At 49.7% G+C, this 17,509-nt stretch overlaps 1 protein-coding gene and 1 long non-coding RNA gene across 2 annotated transcripts; one reads left to right on the forward strand and one right to left on the reverse strand.

Annotated features, from left to right (window-relative positions):
- The first annotated feature begins 756 nt into the window (after window positions 1-756).
- LOC115247900 (uncharacterized) lies at window positions 757-2,196 on the forward strand. Its single transcript, XR_003886964.1, has 3 exons — window positions 757-957; window positions 1,369-1,483; window positions 1,924-2,196. It is a non-coding gene; the product is annotated as an uncharacterized lncRNA (long non-coding RNA).
- A 22-nt stretch (window positions 2,197-2,218) lies between these two features.
- LOC101061527 (phosphatidylinositol 3-kinase regulatory subunit gamma) lies at window positions 2,219-8,407 on the reverse strand. The gene is made up of 10 exons (XM_003975816.3): window positions 8,072-8,407; window positions 6,287-6,398; window positions 6,110-6,208; window positions 5,842-6,022; window positions 5,636-5,752; window positions 5,408-5,550; window positions 5,106-5,282; window positions 4,946-5,020; window positions 4,676-4,846; window positions 2,219-4,588 (listed from the first exon to the last, which is right to left on the reverse strand). Exons 1-10 carry the CDS (start codon window positions 8,124-8,126, stop codon window positions 4,321-4,323), a joined length of 1,398 nt encoding a protein of 465 aa, XP_003975865.1. The 5' UTR covers window positions 8,127-8,407; the 3' UTR covers window positions 2,219-4,320.
- Between the last annotated feature and the right edge of the window lie 9,102 nt (window positions 8,408-17,509).

Raw genomic sequence — 17,509 nt, forward strand, 5'->3', positions numbered from 1 at the left:
ATCCTCTGTCTGTAGGTCATGTCTACCGTGGACGCTCAGTAAAGCTTCCAGACCAAGCTTGTTTCTGGTTTGAACTCCAAAGCTACTCAGCCATCTGCACTGGAGGAAGTGTCTGGATTGTGCCACTTTGCCGTGCTGGCCCGGTGTCCTCCTTTTTGATTTTCAAGAACTTGGACCGCTCGCCGACCGTCCCCCACAGGCTATACAGTAATAATAAAATTGATTGTGATTTTTGATGGATGTCAGCTACCGCAGATTATCATCAAGGGCTGACATACAATAATGTCACTGCCAACTGTTATCTTGGTTCATAAAGGATTAAATACACATTTGGAACAAATAGGGAACAAGAGAATATTTTATTAGCCTGTTTGGTAAAGTAGCCTGCTCTAATTAGATTAGACTGACCACGGATGACCTCGATTAAACCACTGATTCAACTGCGTGAAAAATATTCATTCGTACACATTCATGCCCAGCTCCATGTTTAGGGGGGGAAATACAATTTATGTTGGTGGCTGCTTCAAAGTGGAGCCACTCGGTTTAAAAGGTGAAAATCTAGCCGACGTGGTGTTTGGCAGGCAACAGCGTCTCATGCCTACAGCCTATAAGCCAGCTATAATATGAGTCTTTATAAAAAAAACTAAACGGCCCAGCCTCTTATCGATTCTGCCTCCCACATAGCAACTGCTCGCTGATTGGTCGACGCTCGGGGCGCTTCCGGGCTCCCATTGGCTGCGCGGGTCGCGCGGAGACGGCGGACTCGGACGGAGACAGAGGGGAGGAGCGACGTGATTGGCTGCGGGTGAACTGAAAGCGAAAACCTGGTTTTTGTGAGAGCTTGCGAGACGGTTGGTAGTGTGAGTGTTTTAGGCGTGACTCCAGAGGCGATTGGTCGTGCAACCGCCTCCGTGTCCCCAAGCATGGCCTTCTTTAAGCAGAGAACTGCGATAAATGGTAATCATTTAGGTTTTTTAAAGAACAAAAATGGGCTAATGACATGGAAAGTAAAATCAATTAGCTGCAAATGAGAGTGTTCCCGTGGAAATTAGCAACAAAAGTAGTGTGATAAAGCTTCTGGGTTTTAGCTGGAGGGCCGAGAAAGGCCAAAGAGGTGAGATGTAATTGATAAGCTTATAGGTAAAGTCAGGTGAGAGTGTATCCCAGGTGACCAGAACAAAGGTGTACTCTCGTGTCTAGGGTCGGTTTCTTCCAGGGCAGAAAACTGTTGCAGAAACCTTTGAATGGTTTAGCGTAAAACACAAACAATCTGCCTCAGTAATCAGATGAATAGAAGGCATTATCAATAATAATGATAATTGTCTCCTGGATCAATGACCTGATGGTATACATCTCCCTGTCTTCCAGATACCGAAGGAACAGCTTGAGTGCGATTCAAAGCTGGTACACGCTGTTCCGTCCATCGACTCTGTATCTAATGCAATTTTTGCAGAGCCTCCAGCCGCATTCCATGGCAACACAGGTAAGCGGGAGTAATCCGCGTATCCCTCCGAGTACATCTTCTGCCCTCCGCCACTGATTTTAATCCCCGCCTAACGCAGACCGTATGTGATGGTAGCAACGGGCCACCTGTTACGCTGTTCACTCACGAATGATCGTTTTCAACCCACCACTCGGGTTTTTGTCGATTTATCCGAGATTGAACAGAAGGTACGCCTCTGTCTTTGTCAGAGGTGTCGACTCAAGTTGGAGGACTAGGGTGGCCTACAGTTGATGTGCTTTTTTTTTTTTTTTTTTTCTTCCCAAGAGGAAAAAAAACATTTAAAATGGAAGCTTCGCTGTGAAATGTGTCTGATAAATTGCTTTCTGCTCACGCAACGCGGGCCAGACGGAGAAGGGAAAGAGCCTGTGCATATCCTGCTATTGTCTCCGCCGCTTCCTTTTGCTTCCATCTGTCACCAGCGTGTCCTCCAGTACCCTCGCTGCCTCATACTTCTGTTGACCCAAGGGTCAAGCCTATACCGGAGGACTCGCCACGCTGCACAGGAGGTACGGGACAGAATTTAGGACCTGGCTTAAAATGGCGGAACTGGACCCCGGGCTCTTGAAACATGGAGGAGCAACAGGAATCAGATATAAATAATGAAACCAACACATGGTTTGTCAAAAACCCTCAAGTTTATTGTCTTTCAGCAAGAAACACGTCAGGATCTCACATTTCTTAGCTCTGACCGAGGAGCTTCCTCCCCCAGTGTAGTTGGATTGAGTTTTATAACCCTCTGAATATACGTCGAAGTTCCCTTGTACAACCAACCAATCTATTGTCCTCAAACTTGTAAAATGTGCCAAGTTTAAAACGGTTCCTGTCCTCTTAAGCTATGTGAACGGCACGAGAAAAAAAAAACCAAAAACGACAAAACCCCCCCCCCCCCCCCCAAACATTCATAGCTCGAGCAACGCCACAGTTCAAGTAATGGAGGCGGGACACTTCCGGACCTCTGGCAGTTCACACGCACATCGGAGGCCACGTCATTCCGACACCACCAAAGAGAGTGCATTTCTGTGGCAAATGCCAACCTCTCAGAAAAGCATTACCTTCACCACCACCACCGCCATCATCATCATCATCATACACTGCAACAATAGAAATACTGTTGGATTGCACTTTCGTCAAGCTTTCGTCTTGTGGCATGTTTATAGAAAAAATATATATAGAATACAAAAAGCTTATACTTCTTTGAATAACAGAATATAACATACAGTACTTCTGATTATGTTTTGATTAGCACGTCAGCAGGTGTACATAAAACGCCCTCCCTCGCCCCCAAAAGTAATTACCGGACTTAACAGGATGTAGATTTGCTCGCTATTAAGTGCTTTGGTCAATGAGTATACTGGTACGATAGTATTCTACAGGATGTTAATGCTACATCATTGTCCACTGTATATGAATGTCTGTTAGGAAAGAAGCTAATTGTCAAATGGACCCACAGCTTTTCACATATTCACATGTGGCCTTTGCCCCCTCACCCCCCAAAAAAATGGGGAAAACAAGAAGGGAAAAGGGTTTTGGTCCACCAAACTGGTGTGACAAACGGCGTCTTTACGGCGCCACCTCCCCCAAAAATACATTAGTAGTAATTAGTTACACACTTTCCCTCTCCTGCTCATGCAATGGGACATTTTGAGCACATTGAATCATTTTTATCAAGCGGTCAGGATGATAAAGTATGCTCAGATAATTGTTTTGTCTGCTAAAAGGATGCTAGTTTTAGCCAGGGAACAACGAGGCATCGCTAATTGCTGGTAACGGTTGTTAACGTATCCTAGTTTGACAATATTTATCGACTAGACCTATAAGTTAGCCTGACCCTCCGAGTTGCCCTGTTATGAGACCAGGCAGTATTCAATTCCAAAAAGGAAAAAAAATTCAAGGCATTTCAATGGAACATTTGTGCTAAGAGTTGGATTAGATATTTTTAGAGACATCTAGCATAATTGAGTAATCATCTTTGGTCCAATAAATCTTTTCTCTGCGCTCAAAATGCACCACCATGAACTGAGAACGGGTCAAACGGACACCTGCAGCAACATCGGCAACAACCGGGAGAAACAAAAGGTGCAGCGCCCGAACTGACACGGTCGCCCCGGCAAGAATTCAGCTCGGAAAACCCCCTTTTGATAAATCATCCACCTTCACTGGTCCCTGCTGGCTCTGGCGCCTTTAAAACTTTGTCAAGCGTGAGGCTTTCGGGTGATTTCTCCACACTTTTCTCAAGATAAATGAGTGTTTTCTTGTAGTTTTGTGATCGATTTCAGTATTTTTACAATACTAAATAATAGTTCATGCACGTATTATTAACAACACCTCAAACATCAGAGGACTTGAAGCAAAATCTAAAACTTTTCATTAAACGTCATAGGATAAAAGAAGGGAATACATCGAGTCATCTTAGAATTTACGTTAACAGCTATTTGTAATAAGTCCAGACTTCAGATTCTTATTTTCCTATCAACCATATATTATTACACCCAACCTCAACGCTCGCCGCCATGACACTTGGATTTAAGCCCGGGCTGCTCAATCTGCAGATTCCATGTGAATATAACTGATCTGTGCATCACCGATAAATGGCAACAAATGAAGTACAAAAAGAAATTCAAAGCTTTAAGTCTCTTCACAAAAAAAAAGGAAAAAGCCGACATTCAAGCTCCAGTTCCACCACTTCTGTCTGTGAAGTCTCATTCAGGAAAGAACGATGACGTCACTGTAGTGCAAAACTTTACACATTGCACCTCGATGCAGTCGTCCTCGTGGGATACAGTAAACACGTCCTTTTTTGTCTCTTGCTCTCGGGGTTACATCTCCGGAGCGGCTGGCGGCAGCCCCGCCGTGTGTTTGGGAGTCTGTAAAAGTTCCTCTGCGTGCTGAGGGGGTGTGGCCGGGGACTTGGCGTGCACCGGATGCGACAGCCGAACGTCCAGCGCGTCGTTGTGTTGAGCTAGCGAGTGGAGGCGGTAGTGCAGGACGAGGTCTTTCAAGGAGCAGTGCACGTCGTAGGGCTCAGCAAAACCGTATCCGTGAGGCGTCCTGTAGATCATACAGTGCTTCACTTCCTCGTTCACGCTGCGGGAAACGAGAAAACGGCGGCGTTACTATGCTGCAACCGCGTCAAAATGGACGCCACCTCCGGTTCGGAACGGCCGCACTTACACAACGGAGCAGGCGTAGCTTCCCTGCTTGCTGCTCTCACGGATCAGGAACGTCCCGGGATCTTTCCCCTGGAGCATCTCCTCGGCCTGCGTCCGGCTCATCTCGCCAACAAACCAGTACGTCTCATCCTGGTGCGGCAAGTTCTTCTCGTCTCCTTTCAGGACGTAGGTACTGTGGGGGGAGGGGGGGGACGAAGAGGTGTGGGTTGTAACATTTGGAAAAAGTCGGTCTTTAAACGATAAAACCGTCAATGTTACTCTTGATACTCACTCGTCCAGGCTGTCGCCCTGCGTCCCCAGCCAGTCATTGATGCGTTTCTGCCGCACGCCTTTGTGATTGAGCCAGCTGCCAGAAGGAGCACAAAGAGCAACATGTTAGTTCTCCTCCAGTCCGTCGCAGGACCCAGTGATGAGACTCTGAGGAGACTCACTTCAGGTACTGGTCTCTGATGTTGCGTAGCTGGATGAGGTCAGGCCGCAGGCTGTTCATCTTCCTGTCGGTCTCTCTGTAGTCCTCCACCTGGGTCCTCAGGTCTTCCTCTAGATGGATCTTGCTGTCGTAGATTTCGCCCAGACGACACTTCAGCTTCTCGTAATTAATCAGAAAGCTGCGAAGGGGAAACGGATGCATCGGATCAGAGGAGGTTATCAGACGTAGGTTCCAGTACACCCCCCCCCCCCCCACCAAAAAAATCTGACTTAATGGTGTGTTGACTTTGACGGTATAATTTACCTCTCCAGATCTTTGTCGTCTGCCTCTGAGCAGTTATTCCTATCGATTTCCTCCCCGTAGCGTTCCTGTTCCCGACACTGCTCCTCAAAGATTAGCATCGTCTCGTTAAAGGCCTCGATTGCCGTTCGCTTCATCTGGATCTCCTGCCGTGCAACAACATATGCGATATTGACGACCATTGTCCAGACAAATGAAGAAAGCACAACTTCATCCCCTCACTCCACCGACCTGTGAAGTCTTTGTGAAAGCTTCGTAAAGACGATCAAACTCTTTTGTCTTCTCCTGATACTGACTGTGAACTTCCTTCAGCTTCCTTCCAGCAACATCGACACTGTCCCCTTTGACCTGGCATTTAAAAAAAATATATACACACACATTTAATTTCTTCATATCTGTTGTTTTCTTTAAATCCTTTCCCTCCCACGCTCGCTAACCTTCTGGAAACGGGACACGGGATAGATTAGCATCAGGTCCAGCATCGCGTTGTACTCTACCAGCGAGTGGTGCTGGTAGTACCAGATGAGCTCCACCACGGAGGTGAATGTGAGGGGGTCCGAGAAGCCATACTTCCCATCACGGTGGTAAATCTTAATCAACTTGTTGTGGCCGTCCTTCCTGGAGGGGTGAATATCCAAACACAACATGAGACCCTGAATGCATCACATCAACAAGTGTACGTTTCCGGCCTTTCCTCCGACCCACCTTAGCGTCAGGGTGAAATCTCCCTGCAGCTTTGTGGATGCGTCACGCACCATGAAAGAGCCGTCCGGTTTGTCCCGGAGCTTCTCGTTCACTTCATCCCTGAAGAGGAAAGGAAAGACGGTCAGCGCGGCCGTTGGCTTTTGCTTGCGCAGACGTGCTTGGATCGGGGCGGCTTACCTGCTGATGTCTCCCCAGTACCACTCGGCGTCCTGGAGTGAATACGGAGGCGGTAAATGGCAGTTGTTGTTCGTGGTAGGAGACACTTGCTTGTTTGACCTAGGAGGGAGAGCTAGAGAAGGAAGGATGGATTTAGGCTGGGATGATCAGGACCTACTTATCCCCCCCAGAACCACCTCAAAAAACCGGCCGTGTCGCTCCTGCCTGAGGAGGACAAGCCCGGACATGTTTCCAGCAGGTATAACATCAAGTCTTTAGCCTAATCGATGCGTAACCCGTCCTTCATTTATGAACAGCAGCGGATAAGAAACATTTAGATTTACGTTCGTTCACAAATTCGCACACTGACGCGCCGACGGCGGCTTCAGAGCCTGCAAAAGTTCTGACAGGCGTTAAAATAAAGCACGTTATGTTTTCAGCCTCCCGGACCTTCCCTTTTTACGACTGCGCGCCTACAGATCCTCTTAAGTTTTCCGTCGGCCTTGAGGGAATAAAATCTGCGCGCCTGGCCCGAAGATTAAGCGTTTCTCGACGAAACGAAAAGGGCGAGAGAGGGAAAAAAAACGAGGGCAAACCGCATCAAGAGGAGGTGAAGGGCGATATATTTCACTGCGAGACAAAAGTGCCTTTCACGGGGCAGTTGGGGGAACACAAGAGCACCCTCAGAGGGGAGAAAATGTGGCTTTCTCCCACCGTCTTTTCCTGACCTTAAAATAAACAAAAGGCAGGTGCAGCGGCACAAACGCAAAGCTGCGGCTCCTGAACTCAGCAAAATTAAATCTGCCTGCACCCACACCCCCAACCCCAACGGTCCGAGTCTTGCCAAGGCACTCCACTGGCTTCCAAAACCCACATGCGCATACCAGTACAGACAAGAGGCACGGAACTGGAGTGAAATAATATATCAATTCAGTCACGCTATAGCTCGGGGTTTTTTTTGGCTGTGCGTTCTGTCAGAAAAAACACGTACAAAAAAGGGGAAGTCTGGCCTCAAATTCCAAACACGGGGATCATTAATTAAAAGGAAAACGCCTGCAAGGGACCGTTATAACCAGACACTTATATCAGAGGTGGTGACGGGATGTCATCTTTTAATTGATTAGGAGGCTTTACTTTAAATGTGCGCCAATTTTCGATTTTACGCAGCAATTGCTGGAATTCTAAAAAGTGGGGTGGGGGGGGGGATGAGGCTAAAAAATTTATAAATCTATGTACAGATAGTGTTAGGACAGTGGTCCGACTTCAGTCATGAGACGAGCTGCCGAGACAGCTCGCCTCTAGGCTTCCACGGCTAGCGCACAAATTAACCACGGCTGGCTGCAGAGAAGAACAAAGCGGCCGTTTCAGGCGGTGCTCATGAGCCGCAATCCTTCCAAACTGCCCTTCTTTCATCCCCGGCTACACACTTTTTGCCGTCATTTGCGTCTCGGGCGGATGCAGAAGGGAGATGCGTGTGCTCCCGAGCCAACCGTTTGCGCTGCTGGGACAAAAGAAAGGAGGCAAAGCCACTGCGCCAGGTCCACCGAAAGGTATTACGTAATTGGCAAGTGAATTGCGCTATGCATGCCTGGGCAATGCCACTGGGGGAGCGCAGGGCGCAGGACCTGTCCATTAGAACGTTCTGGTCTGCACTTGCACGGCATTTTACAATGTCAACTTTATTACAGACCATAGAGGAGACGATGCCAATTGCAGGAAAATGGAGCAGAGAAAAAACCCAAAACGCTTAAGAGACATTTCGACCCCCCACAAATCAGACAATGGCTGCTTTTAACCCTAACTTACCTGGTGGTGCTTGATCCATTTCGATGTAGAATAACCCTTCGGAAGGATAAACCATTCCTGAATCAAAATAGTAGTCCAGGATGCTGCCGCGGTTGTTGTCTTTGCGCGAAATAAAAAAATTACTTCAACCTAATTTAGGTTAACTTCAATGCCTGCTCGGAAATCCTAAACGCCCATAGAAGAAAGGGGCATTTCTGTAGACGACGACTCCGTAAAAGATTCCAGACATTCAACTTCTTTTGTCAGCGTACTCGACTGCTTTTTTGTCTTCTTCTGAGGAGTCGCCTGTCAGTCCATGCCTGCTGTCTGCGGAGGAGCTTCACTTCATCGAGGAAGTGAAGCGACTTTAAAGAGCTGTTCCAACAGCGTCTTGGCGCGTACCAACCCGCCGCCATAGCAGGGGGGTGATTTTCTCTCACCGGATTTGTTTTACTTTCAAGCACGTCCGCACTCATGTCTCTCGTGGATTCGAATATAATCCACGTTAAGTAAAAGCCACCAGGAAAAGAGTGGATTTTTCCCCTTCCCTTCTCGCAGTTGCTCACACGTATGCCACGGAAACGTCATCTGAAATGCGTTGGTACGTTCCAGACCGTTTCATTCAACTCTCCTCAAGCAGCACGGTAACAGCTGAAAAAATTCTTTCAGGGCATGAATGGAAAAGAACAGCCACGTCTATCCGCTGGAGCAAATTCATTTACACATATTCTGTCGTGTACCTTAAAGCCAACATGCAAATGCATTTCATAAAAATGGACATCCGTTTATTAGGATTTAAAACCTGTATATGTAATATGCTGCAAAAACATGACATCATGCCTTAGCTTTTTTTTTTTTTTTTTTTTTTAATAACAAAACTGTGAGGTGTTGCGTTCAGGGAGCACCAGGTTAACAACCTCTTTGTTTAAGTTGTACAACCCTGTAACCTGCCTAGTTGGCAAGTGTGTATTATATTCTCGTTGAGCTTGTCAAACATGTTCGACAGCAAAATGCCATCTCGACTGCCGCCACTCATATGATTGCGGTGACATCATTTTTGAAGACATCATCCCGAGACACGGTGCAGGAAAAGGTGTGTTGCCACCTGCGTGTCAGCCCACATGAAAAATGGAGGAAGCCTTTGAGCCGTCTGCCGATGGCGCGTTTTTGTCCCAACATGTGTTCGTGTTGGATGAATACGCGCATTGTTGGCTGGTCTTGACACAGAATGACATTGTGCCATAAATCTTCAACAGTCCACCAGCTGACCCTATAGTCTGCAGCGAGGGTAAAACAGGGCCTGTGTGGTCAGAAGGTCCGTCTCTGTTGGTGTCCAGGCCGTTTATGGCCGTTCCCTTTCTGACCCAAAGTTAGCAGGTCGGAGAGGTGAAGCACGCCACTCTTTTTATTTTATTTTTTTTTACCTCTGTAAGACGACTCTCGCCTGTGTCCAGACGACGCTCGCGAAACATCCTAAACTTGCCACGGTGGAATCTAGGAGGTGGGGGGGTTGGGGGGGGGGGGCACATATGGTGCTCCAGGAAACCAAATGTGAGCGTAGAAGGTTTTTTATTCTCGACGTCTCTGCCACCGTTCGAGGGGGATGCATGTGAGCCTTTGCGTGTGCTGTGTGCGAGCGTTCACTTTTCATGTGCTCCTACTTAAAGAAGCCTTGAAGCCTGTCACGGCATTCCGCTTTGGCTGCAGCCCAAACCTCCCTCCGCTCCTCCCCCTCCCCCTCCCCCTCCTCCCTCTGCTGTCGACAGGAGACCACAGTATTTCACCCCTTTAACTCCAGGCTCTGACCCCTGTGACACCACCGCCGTCCCCTGCAAAGGCGGCAGCGTCGGGGCTCCGGGCGTCTAATCGGAGGGCGGTAATGCTGATTTAGCAGTTTGGGCGTGTTAATTAAACGTCTTAAATGTTTCGAGGGTGCTGGTGGTTCACGTATAAGGGCCCCATGTGTGCATGAGTGGTTTTTGCGTGCATGGGCCAGGGCGCAGGAGCACCGACGGGCAAGATAAACCTTTAGGCTTTGCGAGCCAGATCCAGGCAGTCCTGATGGGATGAGCGAAGGCTAATCGTAAGATTACGAGATAGGCTGATACACAAGCCTGCCAGCTGCTGGCCGGCTGATGTGGCTCATCTTGATGTTCTCGAACGCAACATGCCACCAGAATGTGGAGAAACTTCGCAGGAGTTTTAAGCGAGTCCACAGATGTTCCCCCAATGCTGACTGTAGGTGACGGTTGCTCTTTGACTCTAACAGCTCTTTGACTGTTAGATGCGGATTTCTGACGTTAGCGACAGTGGATGCTAAAGACCTGTGGTGTCGTGAGGGTGAAGAAACCCGGCTGTTGTCTCCTAGAGGTTATTAGGCCATCCTGGCTGAGCTTAACTCCATGGTGAAACTATGGAAAAGCTTTAATCCCCATATTTAAGAGTGTTAAATGTGCACATGAAAGGCCCCCTGCTGTCGGTCGCTCAGCCCCCCGTGAGTGACAACAGTCGGTGTTTGTGGAATATTTGTGAAATAATCTCCTGGCTTTTAGCGTAATGCTTGTTTAGACTCAAGGAATACGCGCGGCGCAAAGTAGGCCATATTTTATCGGGATTTGTTGTGTTTGTTGTCACTCAGGAAAAGGCCCGCAGACACAACACGGAGGAGCCGTGTCCGTCAGGGGCTTTGCTGGTTTCCCCAGCGTCTGTGTCACGCTCCTGAGTGGCAGCTCTGGATGGACTGCAGATCTCTCAAATCTGTTGTCCTGCCTTTCACGGCCATTGAAGGGAAGCGTAATGCTCTTGGCAAGGTTTTCCGAATTCACCGCGGGGAGACTGTGGGGTTTCCCTGATTGGTGGCCAGAACCAGCACACAAAGCACGCAGTGGTGCTGCCAGAGGCAACTCAACTGTGGGCAGAATGTAGGACGGCTCTGGTCTGACCCTCAGGACCCCGCCATTGTAGAAATGTAAGTTGGGACAGTGTCTGAAGGGCTTGTGTTGGAAGAAAAAAACTCTAGATGACCAAAACTATGAGCTTCAAATAGCTGGGCCCTGGGAACACTGCCTGTTCATTTAAGGAGGTCAAAGACTCGCCAAAATGGGGGGGAAATCAGTATGCTAACCAATGTTAGCACGGGGGAAACTGATGGCTCTCTGGTTTACATACCAGGAAAACCGTCAGACCGTTCCATGAACCTTTCCTTATCCCGTCCCTGCCTCTCAGGCTAAAGTAGCCCCGACTGCTGCGCATTAGCGGCCGGTGGAATATACCTACCTACCACTCATCATCCATCACTTCATTCTGCCAGAGACTAATCTCTCCGAGAGAGAGAGAGAGAGACGACTGAGGCGCTCGCCGCATCAGCGGCTGAGTTACAGCCGCGCTCTTGATCCTCAGGCATCTCCAGACTGTGGGTTTGAGGAGCCCACCTCCTCCACCACCCCCCCGCAGGAGTGTTGTGACAACAGCCCGCACAGATGTGTGCAGAGGAGGAGACCCTCCTCTGTCTTCAGGTATCGGTCAGGGCAGATTACTTTCAATTCCCAATAATCCGCTGGAATTCGGCTTCACGTGTCAACACTGTGACAGATGCCGGTTTCCCAGAATCCAATTTGGCATCGTTTCGCCTCATTTACGGTCAAAAGAAGACCAGATGATGACTTAAACAGTTTCTAGCCAATTAAAGAATCCACCGTATCATTTCAGGCTCAGTCTTGTGCTTAAAAAAAAAGTTCTTTGGTGTGTTTGTTCCCGTCTGCCTGCAGATTCCACACGGTGCGTCCGCGTCTATGACTCAGCCCTGAATCCGAACAGAGGGGAGTCGTGTGTGGTGGCGAGCGAAGGATTCATGGCCGGGGGCTCGGGGGAAGCTAAGCGAGTCACCGCTTTGTTTCCACCTCCTCGCCACACGCACGCGCAGAAGGACGCCGCTCTCGGCCGCCGCATCGGCACTAAACCTCTATTAGGCGCTGCTCCAGGAGACACTAGCGCAACCCGCAGACCATAATGGCATCATTGTCCGTCGGGGTTGTCACAAATGCTACAGGATTTATTCCCCTTTCCCCATATTGTGACCTGCGCCTCTGACCCCCGCCGCCACCTCAGAGCGTCCTCAGCTCCTTGGGCGCTCTGTCAAACGGCAGAACCCGGGTCGGCGGATGATTCAGGCCGGTGTCATCGGAGCGGAGCAGAAGTTTGGACCCGGCCGACCCTTGGTGGAAAGGTCAGCTGGAGAGCCTGAGAGGAGCGGAGCTGCCTAAATGGCTCCTTTCTCTCCCTTTTCTCCTAGCGTGGAGAGTTGCATGGTTATTTATGAGCGTGCGAGGCTGCAGCGGAACCCCAGCAGCCCCTCTTTGTGCGGAGGGCTGCCTCGGCCTGAGCTGCCTGTCATTGGTGCTGGTTCTGTCATGTATACGTGCACGCACATACTATCGGGAACCCCTCCCAGAAGTGCGGGGACGGGGGGGAAAAGACGCTGTTGCGAGGCAGATTCGGGGAAAAAAAAAAAAAGGAAAGAAAGAAAACGAGGTGCGCTTCACACAATAGCTGCCAGGAGTTTGACAGATGCTTCACAGGCACCAGGAAACTTCCAGAAAAGGTTCACGTGCACAACCAGAGCTAACGTGGGCTCCGTTCCCGCGTTAGCGTACCAAAACACGACCTCACCGATCCGCTTTAAGTCAGTAAGTGCTGGTAAAGTTGGAATATTAAGGTTTCCCTCTGCACCAGCACAGACGCACCCCGGTCGGGCCGTTTCGTGCACGGTTCACGTGCGCTAAATGCTGTCCCTAGCCATGCTTTCCTTCTGTCGGGGGGATACTTCAGATTAGCGTCGACTCTGGTTTCCAGCGAAACACACATTTTCTTCCCCCTGACAAAGTTAAATTAAGCTTGAATTTCATGCTGAAGTCAAATGGTCATGATGTCATGGTTTGAGGACAGAATGACTCGATTTGTCTGTTGACTGAGGAGGCCTATTCTTGCATGTTTGGGTGGGAGCGTAGCATATAATTGCAGAGCGGGCTAGCGGGAGGGGGTGGGGGAAGGAGAGAGTTAGCACGCAACATGAGTTTTGGCCCGCAGTCGCTGGTGTGGGTGCCAAATCCGTCCAGAGGACTGCTGTGTGTATCCGTGCACACGGCTGTTCTCTGCTCCGCCTGGAGCTCCGGACGGTTCCAAGACACATCTTTCATTCGCACACGCTGAATAGCTCAGGGCAGCCCGGGGTACTTTGGAAGGGGCTTTCTGGACTTTCTAGGGGATGTTGGGCGGCTGCCTGGCCGAGCGCGTATTGACGCCCGGGTCCAGAACTTTTCTGGACGTGCGGGATTCTTCAGGGCGTCCGCCTTCAGCGAGACACGCTGCATTGTTTAGTTGTCAAGTCGGTTGTTTGGGAGCAACCGAACCGCTGTACACGTGTTGCAGCCATTCGAGGATAACGCCGGTCCAAAAATCTGACAGTAAAAGAGGAGAACGGAAAGCTTTCGCGGCCCCTTTCTGGTGTCCTCTCAGTGGGAGGTGGGAAGGCTGCTCCTGGATGGACGGCCGGGCCCCGAGTATTTAGGGAGATCATATGGGATAACCTCGCAAGCCAGATTGACATTTTGCTGACAAAACAAACCACCCATGTCCTGCACGCAACCAGCCCCCCCCCCCATTCCGTACCCCCACGCACGCGCGTGCACGTTCACATACAGGCGTACAAATACTTAAAGTGCTGTTTGCTTACACAGGTCTTAAGGAGGTTATTCCAGCTTGTGTTTAGCATTAGGTGAGGAGCCACGGCAACGGGAGGGGAGGACAAAAGGGACGACTGGTGACGGCAGCGGACGAGACAACCTTGGACAACTTTCACCTTCCGGGATGCATCCATGTTTTAGGGACGTGCGCGGCGGGAGGATGCAGTTCAGCGTCACGGGGCCGACATGGCTGGGCTCGTGGTGACGGTTCCTCCTCCGTGAATCCGTTATGAGGAGGCGAGATGACTAATCTCAGATTACAGCGCGGCCCTTTTTGTTTTCCACTCGTAGTATTTCACTGGGTTTTGGGTGTAAAAAAAAAAAAAAAAAAGTTGTACCAGAACAAAACATTCTCTGACGGGGTGAGTGGAGCAAATGTGATTGTGGTTGTTAGCGTAGCTCCGCTCTGTTCCCTGAAATTGCTAATCCTCTCCGCCATAATGCGAATATGCCCGCTGATTTATAGCACATAATACCCCCCCACACACACACGCACGCACGCCACGGTCATTTACATCGCTAATACAGCTTAATGCGTCATCAAAGGGGGATGTATAGGTTGAAACCGTCGCACGACAGACAGGATCTCCAGATAACCGGGACGTTCACAGCTTTTCGGGAGCCTGTTTTGCGTTCTGTGGTATGTAAACGAGACGCCAGAGTCTTCAGCGACACGCGTCCGCGTCAACGCTGTGATGCAAACAACATGTTTCCCCTATGGAGGAGGCGACGGGGCTGGATTTTAAGCACATGGTAGTTATTACACGGGCACAGCGGCGGCGCGGCGCGGCCCGCTGTCACGAGAGGCGAATAAAAATAGAGATTAATCCTTATGGCTCAGGCAGACGTCCTCACGCGAGTTTTTAGCGTATTTTGGACAGTACGCGTCTGTCTGTTGGCCGCGTTCAGGATCAGATAACTCCTAGATTCCATAAGCGCATTCTCGTTGCTATCTTGGGTGGGACAGGGGAACTTAAGGCTCGTTTGTGTTGGCGCTCGCCGCATTAGCTAAATGAGTTGACGTAAAAAAAACATCTGCCGATTCTTGAGTTTATTGATTAAGCTCGTTACCCCGTTAGCCTTAAGTGGGTTACTTGAAATATCATAATTGAATTTTAGGCAGCTCACATAGGTCTGGAGGGTCCGGCCCCCGTCTTTCCCGGGAAGCCCCCTGGAGTCAGGACTGAGATGGGCTTAAGTGGACGCATTCAATCCTGTTTGGTCATCTAACGAGGATAGAGCTGGCTGCTTAAAGGTCAGAGGCCGCTTAAGCTCCTAGGTCCACCTTTCTTTCGCAATTACGGCTGCCAGGGCGGGTTAGCTTCTATCAACACTGGAAATGTCAGGAGGTAAACAGGTCACCAGCAGATCCAGCTGCGTGATGGGACGTGGGAGACGGAGAGACAATCGGATAAACAAACAGAGCGGCGGGCGGGAGGAGAGTCAAACACACAATTGTGCCGTTGGGATCCTCGGCATCGCAGTCGGAGAGACTGTTTATGTTGCCTGTCTGACCCTTCTCGGCCTGATTACACCGCTCACGCTCAGCGTTCTGTTAGCCGCGCAGATTCCTGCTCTTGCTAATTAGGTATAAAAAGCAGTTGTTTGGGCTGTCTTCCTTTTTTGGTTGGGGGGGCATTGTCAGACTGACGCAGGCGTGGACGTGCGACACCTCTCTCCCTCTCCCTGTCCGTGCCTCCGCCCACCTCAGCCACATTTCAGTTTTCCGTGGCCTCTCATTCCTGAACGCTTGGCAAACTTAAATGGGCGACATAATCCGGAAATAGTGTTCCAGACGGAGATGGTGGGAAGGAAAATCCCTTCGCTAGCCCCGGCAGGAAGGAGGGAGGAAAAGAGGGAACCAGCCCTCGCTGGTCCTAAACTGCTCTCTCCAGCCAGAACCTGCACATGTGCATTAGCATAACACATGTTACTCGATACCCCATTAGCTTGGCGGCGTGGCGCTAGAGGTTAACTTATCTTTAGCGTAAGAGGTCAAAGGTCAGTATTAAAAAGGGCCAGATGTCTCTAAGATGGCTGGTGTACAGGAGCGGAACGCAGGGTAGAGCTTGTCCCATATCTGCCTGGGGTTTTAGTGGGGGGACAGCACCCACAGGGTCAACGCTATAAGCAGGATGTTATCTGGACACCTCCTCACAGCCGCCACCCGCAGCCAAAGCCAGGGGCCGGACACACTCAGGAAACCTTCCAGCTCCCTCCAAAACCTTGTGCTGCGGCCTCTCGGTCAGGGTGGTAAAGCGCTCTCTCTCGAGCTTTTGTCAGAGGATGTGGTGAAATCTCAGCCAAGAAGGACGGGGGCCGCGTTAGCGAAGCTTGAGCCCAGCTTTATTTTAAAACTCACAAGGAAATAGTGCCTTCGCCCCGATCCGAGCGCGTTTCAACGCTACGAGGGGCCTGCGCGAGGACATTTCACTGTAACAGTCGGTAACATGAGATGGGGAACCACACAACCACTAAATCAGTAAAATGGGAACCCGGAGTCACTGTAATTTGGGAGAGAGCTGGTTAACCACCAGTCATAATGCACGGTGTTTCTGTTTAGCCTGCGGCGTTGGAGTCACAGTTATATGCAAACGAGGCAGAATCCAGGCCGGGGCCCTTTCGCGGCACAAAAATAATTCCCTCCTTTTATATGATCATGCACATAAAGACGGCGAGAATTTGCACATTTATGTAAGGAGGGTGACCTCATGAAATACGTTCCCCGCTCGCTGTGAAGGGCCCCAGCGTGGCCCCGGCGCAGGATGTTGCAGCGATTAAAATATTCTTGTAAATCCGTGGCAGATAAGGTCGCGCAGCTTTCCTCCATTCTGCAAAATTGATGGGATTCCCCGGAAAGGCTTCATCACGCCGGCTGTAAAAGTTTTCCAATTATCCTTCATTAGCTGTAAAAGCCAAAAGTGTGACGTTTTTATTTTGATTAATGTCGTTATTAATGGCTCCCGCTGCAGAGTTGTTGGATTGAACCCCCACACACGTTCAGATCTCTGCTCCGGTGGTTGAATTTTCCTCATTGCTGCATTCACGGTTGGACAAAATCCTAATTACATGGCAAAATCGGGAGATTTAAGTCAATTCTGAGCCTTGTTTTCTCTTCAGTGCCCGTCGTCCATTGTCAGCGCCTCTAATCGTGAATGTCCCTTTAAAAGATTACATCATCCTTTTGCTCCTTTCCCCCCTCCTCAGCAATTTTGCCGGCGTTCAGTCTTTTCTGCCCAGAGACAATTGGTTAATTCGCCTCTGTGTCACACCGCCACCTCCTGATCCGCACAACCGGCCTGGGTGTGAGCGTGAGCCGGCCTCCGCTGCCGCCTGGAGCCGGTCACGAAGTCGCACCTCCAGGTTCAGAGAAACCCCGTCTCCGTCACGACTTCAGCTGTTAAAACCACACAGTATCCAGTCCAGAAATAAAATAATAACAATGAAAACAAATAAATAAATCCGAACGCTTTGTGTACGTCATTAATACGGTCGTGACGTGAATCGTTGTGTGTTGCTGCCATCTAGTGGTTACCTACTGGAACTGCACATACCCCGTTCATGTTATTAGATGTAGAAATTAGGGCATTTATTGTTATTTAAATGCAATTTACGGCCGCCCGTTTTTTTTTGTTTGTTTGTTTGTTTGTTTTTTAAGTTCAGCATAAAGGGGGAAAATAAAGGTTTCACAGAGCTTCAGTGGGTCTTTGTGCCTCCG

This window comes from Takifugu rubripes, chromosome 22 (genome assembly GCF_901000725.2).
Source record: "Takifugu rubripes chromosome 22, fTakRub1.2, whole genome shotgun sequence".
NCBI lineage: Eukaryota > Metazoa > Chordata > Actinopteri > Tetraodontiformes > Tetraodontidae > Takifugu > Takifugu rubripes.